Here is an 18,732-nt window from a genome sequence, read left to right on the forward strand (position 1 = left end):
GGTACTTCTGTCTTGTACTGTACTGGTTCAACTCTCCCTCCACAAGCTCTGAGCAACCTAAAATATATGAACAAGGTATGTGGTGCAGATAACCACAATTTGTGTAAAAGGGAAATATTCTGTTTTGGCCAATGTTTCATTTTAAACAATAAAAAAAGAAAATCACTTTTACACCAAAACTGCTTCCTGTACCCTTACAACTTTTCTCTGTTGCAGGTACATTTGAAGCCACTGTCACACTTTTGTGTCTAAGACTCAAAGGACCTATCTGGGTTATCATTCAATTGCCTGAACAGTGATTTATTGATTGGTTTGTAATCTTGAAGTCTCCAGCATATCAAAGTTTGCAAGGTATTCAAAATCTTCAGACATATTCAGCATCTCTGATTATATTCAGTTAAGGGTGGATGATTGATCACTTACACGCAAATATTGATCCATTCAAAGGTCATGTTAGTTATCTATTAAAATCAATCACTTATCTCTCTCGGACATCATTTGCATTTAAGGGCTTGTTCATCAGATTTAGCATGTTCTCTAGTTAAAATCAGTAGTGGACAGTAACAAAGTCAATTTACTTGAGTACTTTACTTAAGTACATTTTTTGAGTATCTGAATTTAAGTATTATTTTTTGGGGATACTTATTACTTTTACTCCACTACATTGGAAGACAAATATCATACTTTTGACTCCACTACATTTCTATCAATGCTCTAGTTACTCACTACTTTTGCTTTGAAGTCAGCTCATGAATTTCCTTTTCTGAAATCAGATCCCAAAGACTGTAAACTGTTCAGGTACTTGCATGTAGTTTGTGCAATTGCAAATGTTATTCAGATCAGTTCGTTCATTTAGTCGTCGTTTTGATGGCTATGGCTGAGAAGGATGATTCGTATTGTCGTAAATTTCCGATCTGTTTACTACACAAACTTCATCACAGCCTACAAAACATCACCAATAGAGAAAGCATGTGGAGGTCTGTAGCTAACACACTTGTTTTATTCCAGATGAACATTTTAAACTTGTCTGTGCTTGTAGTAACTTAACTAGTAACTATATTTCCTGGTATACTTTTTAGATATGAAATAATGTTTTCTTGATAAACATAACGTAGAAGAATGTCAGTGGTGGACAGTAACAGAGTACATTTACTTGAGTACTGTACTTAAGTACATTTTTTGAGTATCTGTACTTTACTTGAGTATTATTTTTTGGGGATACTTATTACTTTTACTCCACCACATTCAGAAGACAATTATTATACTTTTTACTCCACTACATTTATATCAATGCTCTAGTTACTCACTACTTTTGCTTTGAAGTCAGCTCATGAATTTCCTTCTCTTTTCTGAACTCTGATCCCAAAGACAGTAAAATTTGTTTGTGTAGTTCTGTGTGTCTCCACTGTTGAATGTGGAGCAAACACAGAGCAAATTACACTCAGATCAGGCAGTTCATTTAGAGGTGGTAATGATGGCTATAATTCTCTAATTCTCCACCTGAGCACCCATGTCCATATCTTCAGCCCGTGTTAGAGGTTTTTGAAATGAAGAATGATACGGATAGTTTGAAATGTTCTCCCTGTTTCCCACTCTGCCCAAACATACAAACATTCACTGTCCAACCTGAGAAAGCGTGCTGAGCTACGTAACATTTGTTTCATTCCAGATGAACATTTCAAACTAAGTTGTCTGTGCTTGGAGTAACTTAGTTTCTGTTTTTATTCCATGGTATAGTTTTTAGAGATTTCAAGAAATGGTTTCTAAATAAGCATAATGTAACAGAATGTACTCCTATGTAATTTTGACTGCACTCATGCTTTGTAAAAATACAACATTTTGAGATATGTTAAAAAGTACTTTGAATACTTAAGTATTTTTAAAAGCAAGTACTTCAGTACTTTAACTGAAGTAATAACTTGACTGAACAACTTTCACTTGTATTGGAGTAATATCTGACATGGAGGATCTATACTTTGACTTAAGTAATGAAGCTGTGTACTTTGTCCACCACTGCTAGTAACTACATTTCATGGTATACTTCTTAGATATGAAATATTGTTTTCTTGCTAAACATAGCAGAATGTACACCCATGCATTCTTGACATGTATTTTTAAAAGCAAGTACTTCAGTACTTTCACTCAAGTAATATTTTGACAGAGCAACTTTCACTTGTATTGGAGAGATATTTGACCAGGAGGATCTAGACTTAAGTAATGAAGACATGTACTTTGTCCACCACTGGTTAAAATGCATCAATGCTAGTCCTTTTGTTGGTAAATATTGGCTATTTTTTAAGTGGCCAGCCTTGATACTTGAAATTATGAATGCAGCTGGAATAGATAGTCATCTTGAAAGATATCCATTCAACGTTTTTCTGCATAGCAAACAAAAAAAAATACAGTTTACAAAATGCAGTGCAGTGACTGGTGCAAATTTCTCGTCATGTCATGAGCTGCTGCCTGGACCTGTTGGAACTAGCTGGCGCAGCAGTCCACAGTGTTGAGTCAACGTTGCATCTGCGAGGCTGAGAGGCAGCGGCATCCCTGCTCTGCTGTGAGGAGGAGACAGATGAGATGACTTAGCGACCGGGGCCAGCAGCTAGTGTCACTGTGAGGAGTGGATCAAATCGTGCTGTTATTGTTCCCGCTAGTTACTTACCCGTGTTTTAACCCGCTGATTAGTTTCATCAATGCTCTCAGCGAGCTGCCCCTCTCATAGATGTCGATCTAACTTACTGCAAGCTAGCGTTAGCTCGCTGCTGCTCCCCTTCAGACATTGAAGTGGCCACATAAACATGCGGATCATCGAGGCGGAGACCCCCGGGACATCTCTCACCTTAAACGCTGCCTGCAGGAGGACACGAGTTTCGACTGGCCGCTGACCGGACCCTGCAAAGAGTCTCTGTGTAAATACTGTTTCATTTATTCAACACATGTGATAACTCCAGTCTTTCAGCCAGTTAGCCAAGGCATATGTAACCTAGCTTAGCGGCTGCAAGTGCTAACCGCTACAAACAAATAACAAGCTAACATAACACTTAAACGTGAGCATAACGTGACAAAGAATGCCTGGCAAAACGTAGATAGATGTGCATTCAGTGATCAGTTATCTTGTGTAAGGGGTCACCTTCTTGCTAACTATCTTTATTTCAATGTGATCAGAAGGAAATGGATGCTAACTAATCCAGAGGCGGCTGACAGCTATGGCTAGCGTCATTGTTAGCCGGCGAGCAGTGCAGACGATCGGTCATGCTTTCTAAGAGGAGACATGTAGAGCTAACACTGTCTGTTCATTAACTCCAGGTGACCTAGTTATTGTTTTATGCTTACAAAGCAATACAAGCTGCTTGATTTGCGACATTTGTATCTTATCTGTTCTTAATTTTCTGCAAAGTAGCAGGTGAAATATTATTTAATGGAAAGCTATCTGCTGTCTGTAATTTACACTAAGTTTATTTGACATGTGAGCTTCCAGAAGACAAAGATTTGCAGTCAGTCATTAATAACGACGACTAGCTGTTATTTATTAACCCTTGATTATTTAGCTCAGTGGGTCAAACCCCAAGCCGGTCTCATATCCGATGTTTGGTGTGCTACCTGTCAAACTCAACCAGTCATTTGTTTTTGCACCAGGTAACATTAGCTAACGTTGGTGTCATGAACTGTGAAGCTCCAGCAGCCCATGCCCATGTCAATAGTTTCGACGTTTAGAATTTCAAAATAGCGCAATGCGTATTTTGCTAATGGACTTCCAACTTTTTAATGAGTCAGCTAGTGTAGTGAAAGCAAACTGCTAAAACGCATGGAACTAGCACATGGTTGCCCCAGGAATTAATGTGAATAACGCGTTCAATGTCATCAGATGGACAGGGCAGCATGCTGCACAAAGGGGCCCACTGTCTAATGCTCTGCCTCAGCATTTATATAGTCTCCCTTTTTAGTTCCCATGCTCTGTCCATTACCCAATATTACAAGCCTGGACTGACTTTTGAACCCCCCTCTTGTACCCTTATTATCTTTATTGTGCATCTGTTAAGACCTTCAATAAGGTAGCGCACTGCCACATATGTTGGACTTTGATAGTCTGCTTTGTATATAATGATAGTAAATGCAGCCAAATGTGCACATATGTAGGTAGCTACAAGTCAGAGAGATCAATACGAACTGTTTGATTCACTGATTGTTTTGTGCTTCTCAGAGAGGGAAAAGAACGACGGATCTTAAGGACCAGATTGCCCACCAAACTTTTCACCTCAGACAGATCACCAGGGACCATGCTGACCATCCTAGCTGCTGGGTCTGTGTTCTTTCCAGGCCTTTTTCTTCTGTCCAAACAATGCCTGAAGACGATCCCAGCACTGAGGTGGAGCGAAGGAGATGCAGTCATTGTATCTGCCAGGTCAGATCATCTGAAACATGTGTTTAAAGGTGTTTTTCTGTATATGTGAGGAAATGAGTGCTATAAGTTATTTTGGCCTTAAGCTTACATCCAGTTCGTTTTCCACAAGCCTCAGGAATGAAAGGTTGTTATAGCTGCAGTAATGTGTTTTTCCCTGTGCTTTTAGATGTATTGTTCCAGCATAAAAGCATGTGGGCACTTCCTCAGTGCATTATTTGTTGTTTATTTGCCATATTCTGCTGTCAGGTTGGTGTCATCAATTCAGGCAGTCATGGCTTCCTCAGCTGGCTACATCATAGCTTCTTCCTGCGAGGACGTCATTGAGGACCAGTAAGTTGAGAAAATTCCTATTAAAATGCATTTTACATTATCAGGATTTGTAATGTCCAAGGACCTAAGGTTCACCACAGAGACACATTTAGGAGTTTAGAACTCTTGTTATACATCAGCCACAAAATGTGAACCAGGTGAGATGGGTTTCATAATGTTTTCCAGGATTGAGGTGGAGAAAAGTAAGTCTTATTTTAAGTGTAGTCGCTGAACCTTCTTTCACACTGGAGATTTAATTTAATCATTGGCTAAACAGACACGTAGGGTGGGTGGTGTACTGGTTACAGTGCTGTCACAGGTATGTTCTGCCATGACGTAGATTTTGCTATACCGTCAACTTTTTACTTTCAGTGTGCACACGACAGAAATCTAATTCCCTCTACACAATTGCAGCCATGGTGGCGGGTAATAGAAAGTTGAATAACAGAGTGATTTTTGACCAACAATAGCTTAGGTTGAATCCAGGTTTACCTTCAGAGTGGACCCACCCTTGCTAACCACGGGCACCTCTTTGTGCCAAAGTGGGTGAATTGATCACTGCTAATACAGTCTACCTGCTTGAAATTGAGTTTCAATTGGCGTTCAAAATGATTAAAATAAGTCAGCTGTGGCTGTGACTCGTGGTCAAAGGAACAGCCAGGGACGATTCTAGGATCAGATGTTTAGGGGTGCTGAGCCGGGCAAGATAAATTTCACTGTTTTGTACATTTTAATGCAATTTCATTCCCACATTTGTGAAAGAAAAGTACAACACTTTTTGGGAAAGTCTGTGACTAAACCATCAAATTTGATAAAGGTTATTTAAATGCTGAACCACAGCAAAAGAGAAATGGATTGGATTCAGAAAAGAAATATATGGTAACACTAATTTCTTGGGAAAGACAACTCATTTTGATACAGCAGCTCCTCAACATATACATAAACAGTATGTATGTTTATGGAGTAAACCAGCCCCCCATAGTGAGTACCAAAAATACCTGGACCATGGACTATCATTTGAAATGCAATGCACATGTAAAACGCGGTGGAGCTGCTGTATTTTTGTTGTTAAAATATTACGTTTCAGCCAGGTACTGTATGGTTTTGAAACTTTTCTAGCTTGTTAAAAAGGACGTACAGTGAAAAAAAAATCTCTCAAATTTTAGGGGGGCTGGGATTCAATCTAGAGGTGCTTCAGCACCCCCAAAAATCGTCTAGAAACGCCTATGGGAACAGCTATGAATACTGTTACTCCTGACAATGGCCTCTTATCATTGCTCCTCAGTTAATTCAATAATAAACACATTCTTCATATTAACATTCTGTTATGTTACCGAAATACATGTATTCTGAAACAGCCATGTGAGTGAACGCCATGTTTTCAGCAGTAACATAAACCAACTCAAAGAGTAAAATAAAGTCGATGTATGAAAATACAAACAGGGAAGCAGGAGAGAAACCAAAATTCAGATTACCTCATTTAGGTGATATAACTTAACGAGAACTGAACACACTGGATTACAAGATCACCTTTTTCTGGTCTCGAGGACAGACATGAGTTGAGGCTTGTTTGAAGGGGGAACTTAGTGAGTCTTAGTGAGTGAACATGCATTTTTGTGCTTTATTTTGTAACACTGTGGTATAATACTGTTACCGGAAAAAACTTAAACAAAAAGAGAATACTGTGATATGAATTTTAGATCATATCACCCACTCCTAGCAGACATGTTAGAGAAGTTGTGTTCTTGCTGGTAAGAAGTCTGAGAGTTTTTAACCATGCTGTTCAGCTGATTGGTGTCTATTTGTTCTCCTCTCTCCTCTACCCAGGCATTGGCTGACTAGCACTTACATCATGTTTGCTGTTCCTTACTTCGTCTATGACATCTACGCGATGTTCATGTGCTACTGGTACAAGCTACGGGTCAAAGGGCACGAGGAGGCCTCTGCAGCACCCCAACATATGAGCTCGGCACTGACCAGCTACTTGCGTCGCGAGTTCCTCATGGTGCTGCACCATGTTGTCATGGTCACTGTCTGCTTCCCCGTCTCTGTGGTAACTTTCACTCGCTGCTCTCTCTGTGGGGCTGAGATTTCAAGCCCAGATTATCAAAATAAAACTACCGCTCTTTTGTAGTTCCCTTCAACTTTTAAGAGACTTTGATTTTTAGGGAAGTTAGTCCCTTTTATTTTAAATGTTTCTATCTCTTAAAAATATCTAGATAATTTGAAATGTGCAGGATCAAAGTAAGCTTAATGGTTGTCTCTTTGTTTAAACATCTCTGGAGGGGATAGAGTATTAATAACACTCCTGTGTATGTAGTCCACTTAAATAATGAGTTGCTACAGGTTGAGACAAATACATTGGTTTTTTATTTTTTTTTATTATATTTTTGTGAGAGTGATAGCTATAATTACATTTGCAATTAATAACATTTGACTGTTAAAAGGAAACAGGATGACATTTTTTGTTAGAAAACACTACTTTTGCATGCAGAGGACAAGAATCAGCAAAGTAATGAGAGGTACATCTTTGCCCATAGGGAGGCACCAAATTTGACAGGAACCAAAATTCCTCTCAGGAGTTTAAAACTTGTAATATTTATTAAATAACTGTAATGATTAGCTAAATGTTATCTAAATGAATGCCCATGTTTCTTATTATTTAACCAACAGTTGCAGTTCTTGTTGACAGATTTATCTGATCATCAGCCATGTGTGTGCCATGGATTAGAAGTGGTATTTAATCTCAGCTGTATTTAAAAATAACCTGTTTAACCCTCCTGTTATGTTCGTTTCTCTGGAACAGCAACAATGTTCCTGGGTCAATTTGACCCGGGGCATATTCAATTATCCAAAAGTGTCAGAACCCCAAAAAATCTCAATACACATTTTTAAATCTAATTTTTTACTCCATTACTAACCATTTAAATCGAGATTTAGTTCATTGGTGTTTTTTAATACTCACAGATCATGGTTCAATGAGGATAACTCACTCGTTTTTCATTAAAATTCATGTTAAAACTTTTTTTAATGTACGTTGGAACAAAGCTGTAATTCATTTTCTTTTCCTCTCTTTAGTTTTGGCGACAAGGAAAGGGAGATTATTTCCAGGGTATAATGTTCATGGCGGAACTCAGCACCCCATCCGTCTGCTTAGGAAAAATACTCATCCAGGTGAGTCTCTCCATTCAGCATCACATCAGACGATTGGAGTGCATCGCTGCATGTGCATCTGTCACACTGAAGTTGTCCTGCACTCTTCACTTCTTTTTTTCATCCCCTCACCTTTTCACTCAATGGGAAAGATTTTCCAGTCACTCCCAGCATGCAGCTTGTTCATGCCCATCAGCTGTGTCTCACAGCAGCGCTGTCAGAAACACCACTCATTAAATTGGTAACAAAGTTTGCTTGAAAACTAGAAGGTGCACCCTCCCTCAGTATTTGTTGTAGGCTCGTGTGGGTGTTGTGTTCAGTGTGTCAGTGTTGGGGGTAAGGTTGTCCCTCTGTTGCTTTCTGCTTGTCCCCCTGTTTGAGGCTCCCACAGCTGTTAGTCTCTCAATATAGCCCCTAGTATTTAGACGGGATATTCTGCAGATACAATATCAGCTTGTCCTCCCACCCTCTATCACTCAGCACCCTGCCCCGCCTGTCCCTGACAACAGTGCATGTGGTCGTTTGATAAACAGTGGGCTAATAGCTGTTGCCTCTTATACCTGTAGAATAGAAAACAATGAATGTACAACAAAAGCAATATTTATTAAAGAGATACCATGTAAGTGAAAGGAATGAGACTAAAGCCTGGTTTATACTTCTGCGTTGACTCTATGCAGGAGTGGCCGACGCGGACGTGAGCACCACATACTTGTGCGTAGGGCTGGGCGATACGGAAAATTATGTTATCACAATAAAATATTTCATATCAGTCGATATCGATAATTATCACGATAAATATCAAATCATTATGTCATTTAAATTTAAAGGCAGATTTTTAGTCCTGAGTGAAAGTTGAAGAAACAGTTTGTTAGTTTGTATCTGGATTTAGTTTTCTGATGAACTTCTTGAATCCATAATTTCTGATGGTGCTAACATGAAGCAGGTCTTTTGTGTAAAATTAGATTTTTGTGAAGTTTTAGTTTGTAGATTGTTATTTTTCTCAGATTGAGGTTATTTCCATAATTTGATTCACATTTACAACAAATATATTTCAAATTGTGTACTGTGTATCAGTTTAGTAGAGTACTGTTCAGAGTTGTGCTCTCCCCTTTATGATGGGGGTTACAGGCAGAGTGATATTTTTTCCCACAGTGCAGTGAATGCATCACTGTCGTTCGGTGCTCCGTTGTGTTACGTCACGGTGGACATTAAACGTGTTAGAAATGCACGGCAGAAGTTGTCTCTGTGGTCTTCCTTTACTCACATCCTGAAAGTTTATTTAATGAAGTGTATTATGTTAATAGTTAAAGCAGAGTTGACACAGTGTCAGACTAACCACTCACTGTCCCTGCCTCAGCTGTGTTTACATTCAGCTCCATACGTCTCTAAGCCCTGCCTACCTCTCACTCTGCGACATGATTGGCTGTTCAATGTCTTCTTCTTCTTCTGTGAAATTTTCCGCAGCAACTAGCGTTTAAGGCTCATTAGCGCCCCCTCCATTATAAGTGGCCGGAGGATGTAATTACATGTTTATTTATATAGATTTTTATTGAAAATGCTTTGTATTTATATCAAGAAAAATTATATCACGATAATTATCGGTATCGAATTATCGCCCAGCCCTACTTGTGCGTCCCTCTCCAGTACTCTGCCAAAGCGCTTGAGGGCAGTGTGGCCTGAAACATGTTGCCGTTTAGCACACAGCAATGATAATATGTAAGAATACTGAGGAGAACAATAACATGACTTGTGGTTAGGCTACATGTGAAGGATTCTGCGTCGAAAAAGGCGCTACGCAGATCTACAGTGTACACTATGGCGTTGATTTGACACAGAAGTATAAACCAGGCTTTAAGATTTGGAATGAAGTAAACCTTTTTAGAGAAATGTGTTCAGGCATGTTGTCGGTGTTATCTCACCAAAGCAGGTTGACTGTTGAAGATCAAAATTAAAGGGAAAAAAAAAGAGGGCCAAACATCAGGGTCTCAACCAGCTGCATGACATATTGTGCTCTTCGTCAGCAGTCAGTCACTCAGTCAGTCCATGCAGATATTATAACGAACATAACCATGTTAGTATACAATATAACAATGTTAGGCAAGATTACTCCGTCAGCTCTCACCAAACTATACTGCTTGCTTTTCTTCCTCCCTCAATCTGGACCTCTCCCTCTGTTTTTTTTTCCACTCTCAGTACAAACAGCAACACACTCTCCTGCACAAAGTGAATGGGGCTCTTATGCTGATCACTTTTTTCATCTGTCGAGTCCTCCTCTTCCCTTACCTCTACTACGTCTATGGAAGGTATGTCTGTCTTTCATCTCTGTTTTTCTCATGTTCTGCTGTCTCGCTGAGCTTGGGTCGGCAACTTGCACATGATCTCTATCTTCATGGATTTTCAAAATAAGACTGATGAAGTGTCCTTTAACCTTGTGTGTCTCTTCCTTTTTGGATTCAGGTACGCGTCCATTCCCTTCCACATGGTCCCCCTGTCGGTGCCGTGGCACTGCAACCTGGGTGCTGGTCTGCTCATGGCCCCCCAGCTCTATTGGTTCTCCCTCATTTGTAGGGGTGCCCTGCGACTATTCACAGGCTCCTCCCGCTCTCAGAGACCGCGCTCCGGCACAGCTGCAGCCAAGGATCGGCAGGCGGATAGCAGTGCGCTGCAGCAGCCTGCCAATGGCTACAGCGCACGCTCCACAGAGTCCGAGCTGCCCACCCACTGAGAAGGGTGGAGGGGGAGGGGGGGAGGGAAGGAAGGCGAATGTACCAATGAGTATGTAAAGGAAGGAAAGCTATGAGGGAAAAATGAGACTTGAAACAAGTAGCAATATGAAGAAAGCTACAGACAATGGCCTCAAACAGCGTCGAAGTTTTTGCGGCCAGCAGTCAAACTCTAAATGCCAAATGTTTGCTTGCTGGCCTTCAAGCACTTCAGCTTCTCAGTTTGAAGGAATCACATGGAGTGTTAGCGCACTCAGTATTTAAAGATGTCATCAGGCACGGTGACGGATAGGAACATGCACTGACCTGAGAGGAATTTGCCTGGATGTATAGCAAGCATAGGTGGCTATTTCCCTCATGTAGATCAAATTCAGTCCTCTCTGCCTCACTGTACAGGAAGAGCAGGAAAATAGGAATGTATTATATTGTATGTTAGTACATTTGCTGTAGATGGAAGGCCTGATTCAGTTTAGTAATGAAGAAGACCTTCAAAAAAGAAAAAAAACGCGGCTAAGCAGTATTTTGACTTGTTAGTGTTTATTATCTGTATCCTCTATGTAGTCACTGTCACTCTAACAAAATGTAACCAACCTGCAGACTGACTCACCTTTTTAGAAGGGAGATAATCTCATAAGACTGTATACTGCTGCCTTATCCCTTTTTCTCCCATTCTCCACTCTTTCTTTACATTTTAATTAATTTTTTCCTCGGAGGAGAAGGAAGAGGCTCCCTCAGACAGACTAATGTGATGGGTGTACATAGCTGATGTAAAATTGTCCTCATTTCCACGTCAGTATTAGGTCTTTGTTGATTTTTTTTAAATTTTGAGTTTTTGTCTTGTTTCTGCAGCGCAACTTTTTCATCCACATTTCAGCATTAAAAAAAACATTTCAGTTTTACAGCTCAGTGTAAAACCCTACAGAAGTGCTTATTGTTTCAGTGTAGATACAATTTCATTCCATTTACTGCTATCACTAAGGGTTTTTTGGCATTTTGCATTCAGGAAAGTGATGCACAGTAACACTCACTTTACACGTCTTTTTGTTGATTTCATTGCTTATGTTGCCATTATTTGATCGGCTTCACTAAGGGATCCATGAGCTTGGAGTGTTTCTAGCTTTGTTAGGGGCCTCCTGAACTCAAAGGGAAACAAAACAATCTAGGGAAGCATTCCCTTGTGATTGACATGCAACACGTGTCCATGATAGTTTCTACAATTCTTTTTTTTTTTTTTTAACCATTCTTGAGTCTATGAATCGTTTTAGACTTTTACATTTTTATGGTTTGCTTTGCTTGTTGAGCCGTTTCATTTGAGCCACTGGTTCTATGAACCTTTTATGAACAAACCTACTAAGTTTTATAATTTTATGTTTTGTTTAAAGCAGCTTCACTATCCTGGTAATGGGTCTAGAAAAAAATCAAAGCTCAGAAACCATTAAGACAGGGCAGCGTGTGCCAAAAACCCATCTGGACAACTGTGGGCATGTTGAACACAGAGTATCCATTCCCCTGTTCCATGAACTCATAAGGTACTGCTTCTTGACAATACTAAAACATTTCAACTGATGTACTGTATATTCCACAAAATGCTTGTTATTTATTTGTAAGTATTTATTTATTTATTTATTTGGTTTGTGGTTTTGAATGCATATTTATGCATACATATTATACTATATGCTTCTGAGCCTTATGTGAAGGCTGTATTGTTACTCGAAACTTAGCTAAAATATACTTCTCTGTCCTGAGCCTGCCTCGAGTGTTTATTTCTTATACCTTTGTTTGTGTTGAAAACACAAACTTCAAATACACCAAGCTACAATTTGAATTCACAGCTGTATCGTTTGGTAAAAGTAAGCCACTAGATGGCACCAGACCCACTACTTTGTGCAATGTAACATTCAAAGCATTTGAAAGTGGACAGATCTTTGTGTACCAAAATAACAATTTTATGAGTCCATCCATCCATCCATTATCTTGACCACTTATCCTGTTAGGGGTCACGGGGGGCTGGAGCCTATCCTAGCTGACTTCGGGCAGAAGGCAGGGTACACCCTGGACTGGTTGCCAGCCAATCACAGGGCTAACACAGAGAGGCAGACAACCATTCATGCATAACACACACACACACCTACGGGGAATTTAGAGTGATCGATCAACCTGGTGACCACGTTTTTGGATTGTGGGAGGAAGCCGGAGTACCCAGAGAGAACCCATGCATGCATGGGGAGAACATGCAAACGCCACACAGAAAGGCACCTGCCCGGCCGGGAACTCGAACCAGAAACCTTCTAGCTGTGAGGCAACAGCACTACCCACTGCACCACCGTGCAGCCCCCAATTATTTATTTATTTATTTATTTATTTATTTATTTAAATTATGTTTTTTTTATGAGTCAACAGAGGATTTCTAACACATCTCTCACACTGATAAAGAGATCAGTTAAAGCTGTCCAGGATTTAAAATGTTTATTGCCAATATACAAAACACACATAAAAAACATATAAAACTCGTTACATAAAAAAATTCAAGTTTTGAGAACACCTCTGAAAGGTCTTGGCCTCAATTGCCTCTGAACAAAGTCCTGGATCATCCTTTAATACTTCAGTATCTCCTCTGTCTTGGGGAAAAGATGGTGTTTGGGTTGCTGTCTCGTTCCCTCTCCTTCTCCCGCTCTTTCTGGCTGTTAGGAGACAAAGCCTCTTCCAGTTTCTTCTCCGTCTTGAAGAGATCCCGACCCGTCCGCATGATGTGCTGCTCGATTTTACGGTGGCGCTGCATGTCTGACAGAACCTTGTCCAGGCGAGCTTCCCTTTTCACTGAGGAGCGTGCTGAGGATCCTGGGAGAAAATACATACACAATCAGATTTTTCTGAAAAGACCAAACCATAACTTCTAGGATCCTTTTGTTAAGTTGTTGACTAACAAACCTGGAGTTCTGCGTCTGTTCATGAAGGAATTTTTCGGAGTTGCTTGGGTCTCCTTTTCATCAAAGTCAAACTCAGTTGGCGTTGGAGGCCTGGGAAATAAAAAGTCACGAGGCTTCAAATACACACCAACTGTAAACAAACAAGCACCACACCAACAAAGAACTAATACTGACTTGAGATCTCTCTCCTCCCTCTCCCTCTCCTTTGCTGCTGCCTCCTCATCATCTCTCTCAGGGGACGGGGTGCGCTCAGGTGTAGGGGGCCTCCTGGGAAGGGGCTCAAAGTTCAATTCCAGCAGTTCCCCTTTTGCAAGGAGATCATACAGTCTTTTGATCTCAGCAGGAGGGGGCATCCAGTTTGTTGAGTCCTCCATTTCTTCGTCGCTATATGCAATTTCCCATTCACCATCCGTCACTGCTGCCGTTTTTCCCTCGTCACCTTCCACTCCTGTGTCTGCCTGAGCTTCATCTTTGTGCTCCTCAGCTTGTGCTATGTCCATTTCACCATCTGTAAAGGCAACACAATTAAGAATAAAATCAGTTTTGACAAACCTGTGAGTGATTTGAAAATCTGTTATAGGATTTACAATGATTCCTTATTTTGAGATCCATCATACAAAATTATATTGTATATCTAGGTTGTGTTCTTTGTTTTTCTTAATCAAAACCAATAAATTGCACTTGATAGAAGAGATACAGAAGAGTCTCTTTGCAGAGGACCATGAACACAGATAAATACAGTACAAAGCTCTTAACCCAGACCTCTCCTGACAATGTCCCAGAACCCACTCAGACCTCGGTCAAAGTATTTTAAGAGACCAGCAGCTCTCTCCATATTTAGCAGGTCAAGGTAATCTTCCAGCCATGAGTCCTTCATGAAGCATACTGGCTTTCGCTCCTTCCAGTTAAGAAGAATCAACCTTTTAACCGAAAGGCACCCGAGGGCCCACAGGTGTGTGACAGATAGGGCTAGTTTTAGTCTGGGGCTTATAGCCCACAATGCAAATAGAAGGGGAGAAGGGAAGAACAGTATGCAAAAATCCTGTCATGACGGCATGCACTACTGACCACAAAGACTTAACAGCAGGACACTCCCACAGCAAATGTAGTAATGAGCCACGATGGCCACAGTTAAACCAACATAAAGCAGAGGCATTGTCAGACATCTTCGAGAGTATTACTGGTGTAACATAGGCTCTGCATTAAATCTTGTATTGAATAATCTTGTATTTAACACATTTGGAAGAGTGAATGCCAGATCTCCATATAGAGGCCCACTCTGGGGCTGTAAAAGTTGTTTTAAGGTCCTGCCCCCATGCCTCTTGTGTGGAGGTGCACACTTTATAAGCATCAAATGACATAAATGTATAAATACACGATGAAATTATTCATTTTCAATTATCCAATTTCCTCTCATTGGGCCTCATTCACTAATAAATGCATAGAAATGTTCTTACTCTGCACATAAATTAAGTGCGTATGCAAAATCACCATTGGATTCATGTCATGTGCGAACTAGCCAATTTTGTTCTGACCACCTTGCGTATATTAGTGAATCATAATAATTCTAAATTGACAGGCGTGTGACCGCAACCTGCAATCAGCATACTACCACGCCCCAATTCATCCATATAAGGACGTCTGTTTGGTGCATCAAGACAAGAGCACTGAGTTGGAGAATAACTAAGTTGCTAAAGATGGTCCCAAAAGGAAAAAAAACCAAAAGAATTTCACCCTGGCAGAAAAAGAGGTGATTGTTTCGGAGGTTGAGGCAAGAGAACCAACACTTTTCCAAAGCGTATCAGCAGGAGTCACCATGACAAAAAAAATCAAGTGTTTCAATTACTGCGGCTGTTACTGCTGTGTCTCCTGAGGTTTGCACCGTGGCTCAGGTTATGAAAAAATGGTTTGATGTTAAATTGGATGCAAAAAAAAAGACCAGCAGAACTGAAAAAAGGAAGGAAACTGGAAGAAGACAAGGACAACCTGATCTGACAGCTCAGGATGAAAGAATGCCTGCGATTATTGGAGACACCTCCACATCAGGATCAATGTTCCCAAAATGAGGGTGAAAGAAATGATTTTCAATCGTTGCCCAACGGTTATTCATTTAATTTAATGAAGACAGCACGCCAGAGTTATCTTGCACACATTTTTTTCTGGCAGTGTAAGAATAAATTCAAGTAATAATATATTGATGAATCCCAGATTTGTGCTTCAAACGTTCGTATGCACAGTTTAAGCACATATTAAGGTGCATTTCGACCAAGAGTTCCGGGGTATTTTAGCCCCAAGAACTACTTTCCCCGGAACTAAAAGGCTCCTGTGTCCCCATTTTAGTCTGCGTTTCAACTGTGGGCTGAAGTCCCGGGTAGATCGTGCAAATCAGGCCAGTGACGTATGGAGAAAAAAAAAAAATTAAATAATATTTCGAAATCTTATTAAAAAAGTAAACTAGTATGCATTCCCAGGAACTCCCTCTGTGTTTAAACAACTGTGTAAACTCCACAAACACTGTTACGTTCAACCGAAAGTCCCAGGACCTTTGAAAAGTACTACCCTCCAAGCATGGGCTTTTCAGGGGAGAGATTATCTACCCCTGAACCAAATTAAGACCCTGGTTCCTCCAGTCGAAACGCACATAGTTCAAGGGTAAAGTCCCTAGTTCACGGGTAAAGTTCCTACGGTCGAAAATGCCTTTCGTGCATACACATGGTTAGTGAATGAGGCCCATTGTCACTACATTGATCAATACTTGCTTATTTTTTGTCACAGCTGATTTCAGTACACCTCACAGCTCATTCAGAGTCTGTGCAATGTCATTTTTCTTAAATGAAAAACTTTGCCTTAAAGAGGTGCAACACTACAGTTCCTCCTCTCTGTCTTATGATCTCAGTTTTTTAAACTAACCTTTATCATCCTTGTTAGTAGTGTCCTCCTCTGCAGCAGCAGTCATCTCTGTGTCCTGTTGCTCTGTGTTGCTCTCCTCCTCTTTGCTTGCTGCAGGTTTGTCTGTGTCCTTCACACCCAGAGCCTCTACGCCCTCCGCCAGCGAGGAGTCCTTGGCCTCTGCCTGCATCCTTCCTGCTTCTGCTGCTGCTGGTGGAGGTGGAGGTTATGAACTTTACTGCCACAGATCTGCATAACAGAAGCATTACAAAAAATACATCTCATAACTACTAAAAGAAACTGCAGACGCGAACTTGGAGAAAGCAAACGATAACATGCAGCAAAGCGATAGCTGTTAACTAGCTGAAAGTTAAGAAGTCATCAATGCCACAACACAAACGGGATAAAATAAAAACGTAATCTGACATGAGTAGCTAGCAAACGTAGGACCGTGAACAGCAAACTACAACTGGATAAAATACCTTCCTTAAATTGTCATTACCAAATGCACGGCTGGTCGTGGATCACTGCTAATGTCGCTTAATATCAAAGTTATCTTTTCCAGTGTGTAAAGTCACCAAAGGTCTTCATGAGACTTGCTAGGGATAATGTACCACCATGTATATAAACATAGCGCCATTTTGGCTTCAAGAACAGTGTGACGATCTGCTTGGTTCCTCTAAACCCCGCGTTGTCGCTGATCTCTCATCATATGGATGGACCATCGGAGGAGAGGAGAACTGAACGCGGATACACGTCGGTATAGAGATCTACTTCTGGTATGACTTCCTGCTAGAGATGGGACTTTCGGCTCTTTGAAGGGAACCGAATCTTGAGGAGCCGTTCCCTACATAGAGCCGTTCAAAAGATTGGCTCTTTGGCTCATTGTTATATTTATTTATTTTTTAGAAGTCAACCAGGGGTAACTCGTTTTTATCAAGGAAACAATCACTGGTGGCAGCTATGAGATAAGATTAGGATCAGAATAATTCAAACTTACACATCCCACCAATATATATATATATATATATATACTCTATTGGTGGGAATTATTCTGAAATATTGATTATAATTTCATTTGGCATTGTAAAAATTTCATAAGATGGTGCCATATCCCCGTGCTTCGACAGTGAGATCACTATTTGGAATTTTCCCTCACCTAAAGAACTTTGTTGCACTTCAAAAACTACGCAGGCTACAGATAACTTCCATGCAAAACAACTTTACTTTATTAGCAGCCAGTAAAAAGGCTATGACATAAAAGTGTCTGCAACCCAATCCTCCAACAGATACTGAATGGATAGAAATTGTGTCTAGTATTGAAAATATGGAAAGAATGACCTACTCACTAGACCTTAGAGCAGAAAAATGTTCGCATTACTGGAATAAATGGACTGTGTATTATTATGTGACTATTATAACAAAGATGTATCGATGACCTACTGTTTCTGTTTCACTGAGCTGTGCTGTCTAACTATGCCTGTTTACAAAAATAAAGTATAAAAAAACAACAACTTTACTGTAAAATGTTCAACACAAAAATAGAATAATAATAAATAATAATATATGTGTTTAAAAAATATAAATACAACTAGAATAAAAATTAGGACATTATAAAAATGTGAGTGCAAAATTGTACTACCCCACCTGGTTTTTCTACACCTGAACTACTTTACAAACAGGAGCTCAGCTCCTTGACTCAAATCCACATCAAAACAATGTAAACAATAACAAAGTGTAGACAATACGTGTGAACAAAAGACTCATGGGGCACGCAGGTGACACGTGAAGGCAGCGTGGGCAATCTGCATATAAAAACCATAACCTATAAATTGTCATCCTTGCATTCATCTCTTCCCGATAAGATTATTGTAACTCACTCTACACCTGCCTAAGCAAACACAACCTCTCAAAACTTCAGTTAGTCCAAACCGCCTCTGCCAGACTCCTCACACACACCAAGAAAAGGGAACACATCACACCAGTTTTAGCCTCTCTTCACTGGTTGCCTGTGGGTTTTAGAATTGATTTTAAGATTTTAACACTCACTTTTAAAGCAATAAATGAACTGGCCCTTGAGTACCTAAGCGAATGCCTTAAAATGTATGTCCCTACCTGCTGCCTGAGATCCTCCGGCAGGTCCCTCTTGGAACTTCCAAGGGCGAAGTTAAAAACAAGAGGTGACCAGGCCTTTGCGGTCAGGGCCCCGTCACTCTGGAATGACCTGCCGGAGGAGATCAGACAAGTCACATCCTTGTCCTCTTTTAAATCTCTTTTAAAAACACACTTTTTAAAATGTGCTTTTACTTCTTAACTCATCACTGACTTT

The 18,732-nt window shown here is 40.3% G+C and overlaps 2 protein-coding genes across 9 annotated transcripts; one reads left to right on the forward strand and one right to left on the reverse strand.

Moving 5' to 3' along the window:
- The first annotated feature begins 2,428 nt into the window (after positions 1 to 2,428).
- On the forward strand, positions 2,429 to 12,332 carry tlcd3bb (TLC domain containing 3Bb). 2 transcript variants are annotated; one of them, XM_034707917.1, is made up of 7 exons: positions 2,429 to 2,909; positions 4,202 to 4,402; positions 4,649 to 4,732; positions 6,539 to 6,764; positions 7,790 to 7,885; positions 10,058 to 10,167; positions 10,322 to 12,332. In XM_034707917.1, the coding sequence occupies exons 2-7, from the start codon at positions 4,278 to 4,280 to the stop codon at positions 10,587 to 10,589; spliced, it is 909 nt and encodes a 302-aa protein (XP_034563808.1). In that variant the 5' UTR covers positions 2,429 to 2,909; positions 4,202 to 4,277; the 3' UTR covers positions 10,590 to 12,332. The 2 variants fall into 2 exon arrangements, with proteins under 2 accessions (XP_034563808.1, XP_034563809.1); XM_034707918.1 differs by lacking the exon at positions 2,429 to 2,909 and adding an exon at positions 3,189 to 3,306.
- A 706-nt stretch (positions 12,333 to 13,038) lies between these two features.
- pagr1 (PAXIP1 associated glutamate-rich protein 1) lies at positions 13,039 to 17,171 on the reverse strand. 7 transcript variants are annotated; one of them, XM_034707929.1, is made up of 5 exons: positions 16,886 to 17,171; positions 16,425 to 16,610; positions 13,689 to 14,022; positions 13,516 to 13,604; positions 13,039 to 13,425 (listed from the first exon to the last, which is right to left on the reverse strand). In XM_034707929.1, the coding sequence occupies exons 2-5, from the start codon at positions 16,591 to 16,593 to the stop codon at positions 13,190 to 13,192; spliced, it is 828 nt and encodes a 275-aa protein (XP_034563820.1). In that variant the 5' UTR covers positions 16,594 to 16,610; positions 16,886 to 17,171; the 3' UTR covers positions 13,039 to 13,189. The 7 variants fall into 7 exon arrangements, with proteins under 7 accessions (XP_034563820.1, XP_034563819.1, XP_034563817.1 ...); XM_034707928.1 differs by having other exon boundaries at positions 16,906 to 17,170; XM_034707926.1 differs by having other exon boundaries at positions 16,425 to 16,613; positions 16,906 to 17,170.
- Positions 17,172 to 18,732: the final 1,561 nt, after the last annotated feature.

Source organism: Notolabrus celidotus, chromosome 18 (genome assembly GCF_009762535.1).
Source record: "Notolabrus celidotus isolate fNotCel1 chromosome 18, fNotCel1.pri, whole genome shotgun sequence".
Lineage (NCBI taxonomy): Eukaryota > Metazoa > Chordata > Actinopteri > Labriformes > Labridae > Notolabrus > Notolabrus celidotus.

Bases quoted from the DNA above. Each gene is read 5' to 3' on its own strand.
- tlcd3bb (XM_034707917.1), top strand. From the start codon at position 4,278: ATGCTGACCATCCTAGCTGCTGGGTCTGTGTTCTTTCCAGGCCTTTTT. The intron at 4,403-4,648 runs GTCAGATCATCT...TTCTGCTGTCAG, and splicing joins GCAGTCATTGTATCTGCCAG to GTTGGTGTCATCAATTCAGG. The intron at 4,733-6,538 runs GTAAGTTGAGAA...TCCTCTACCCAG, and splicing joins GAGGACGTCATTGAGGACCA to GCATTGGCTGACTAGCACTT.
- pagr1 (XM_034707929.1), bottom strand. From the start codon at position 16,593: ATGCAGGCAGAGGCCAAGGACTCCTCGCTGGCGGAGGGCGTAGAGGCT. The intron at 14,023-16,424 runs GTTAGTTTAAAA...TTGCCTTTACAG, and splicing joins TACTAACAAGGATGATAAAG to ATGGTGAAATGGACATAGCA. The intron at 13,605-13,688 runs GTCAGTATTAGT...TTTATTTCCCAG, and splicing joins AGGGAGGAGAGAGATCTCAA to GCCTCCAACGCCAACTGAGT.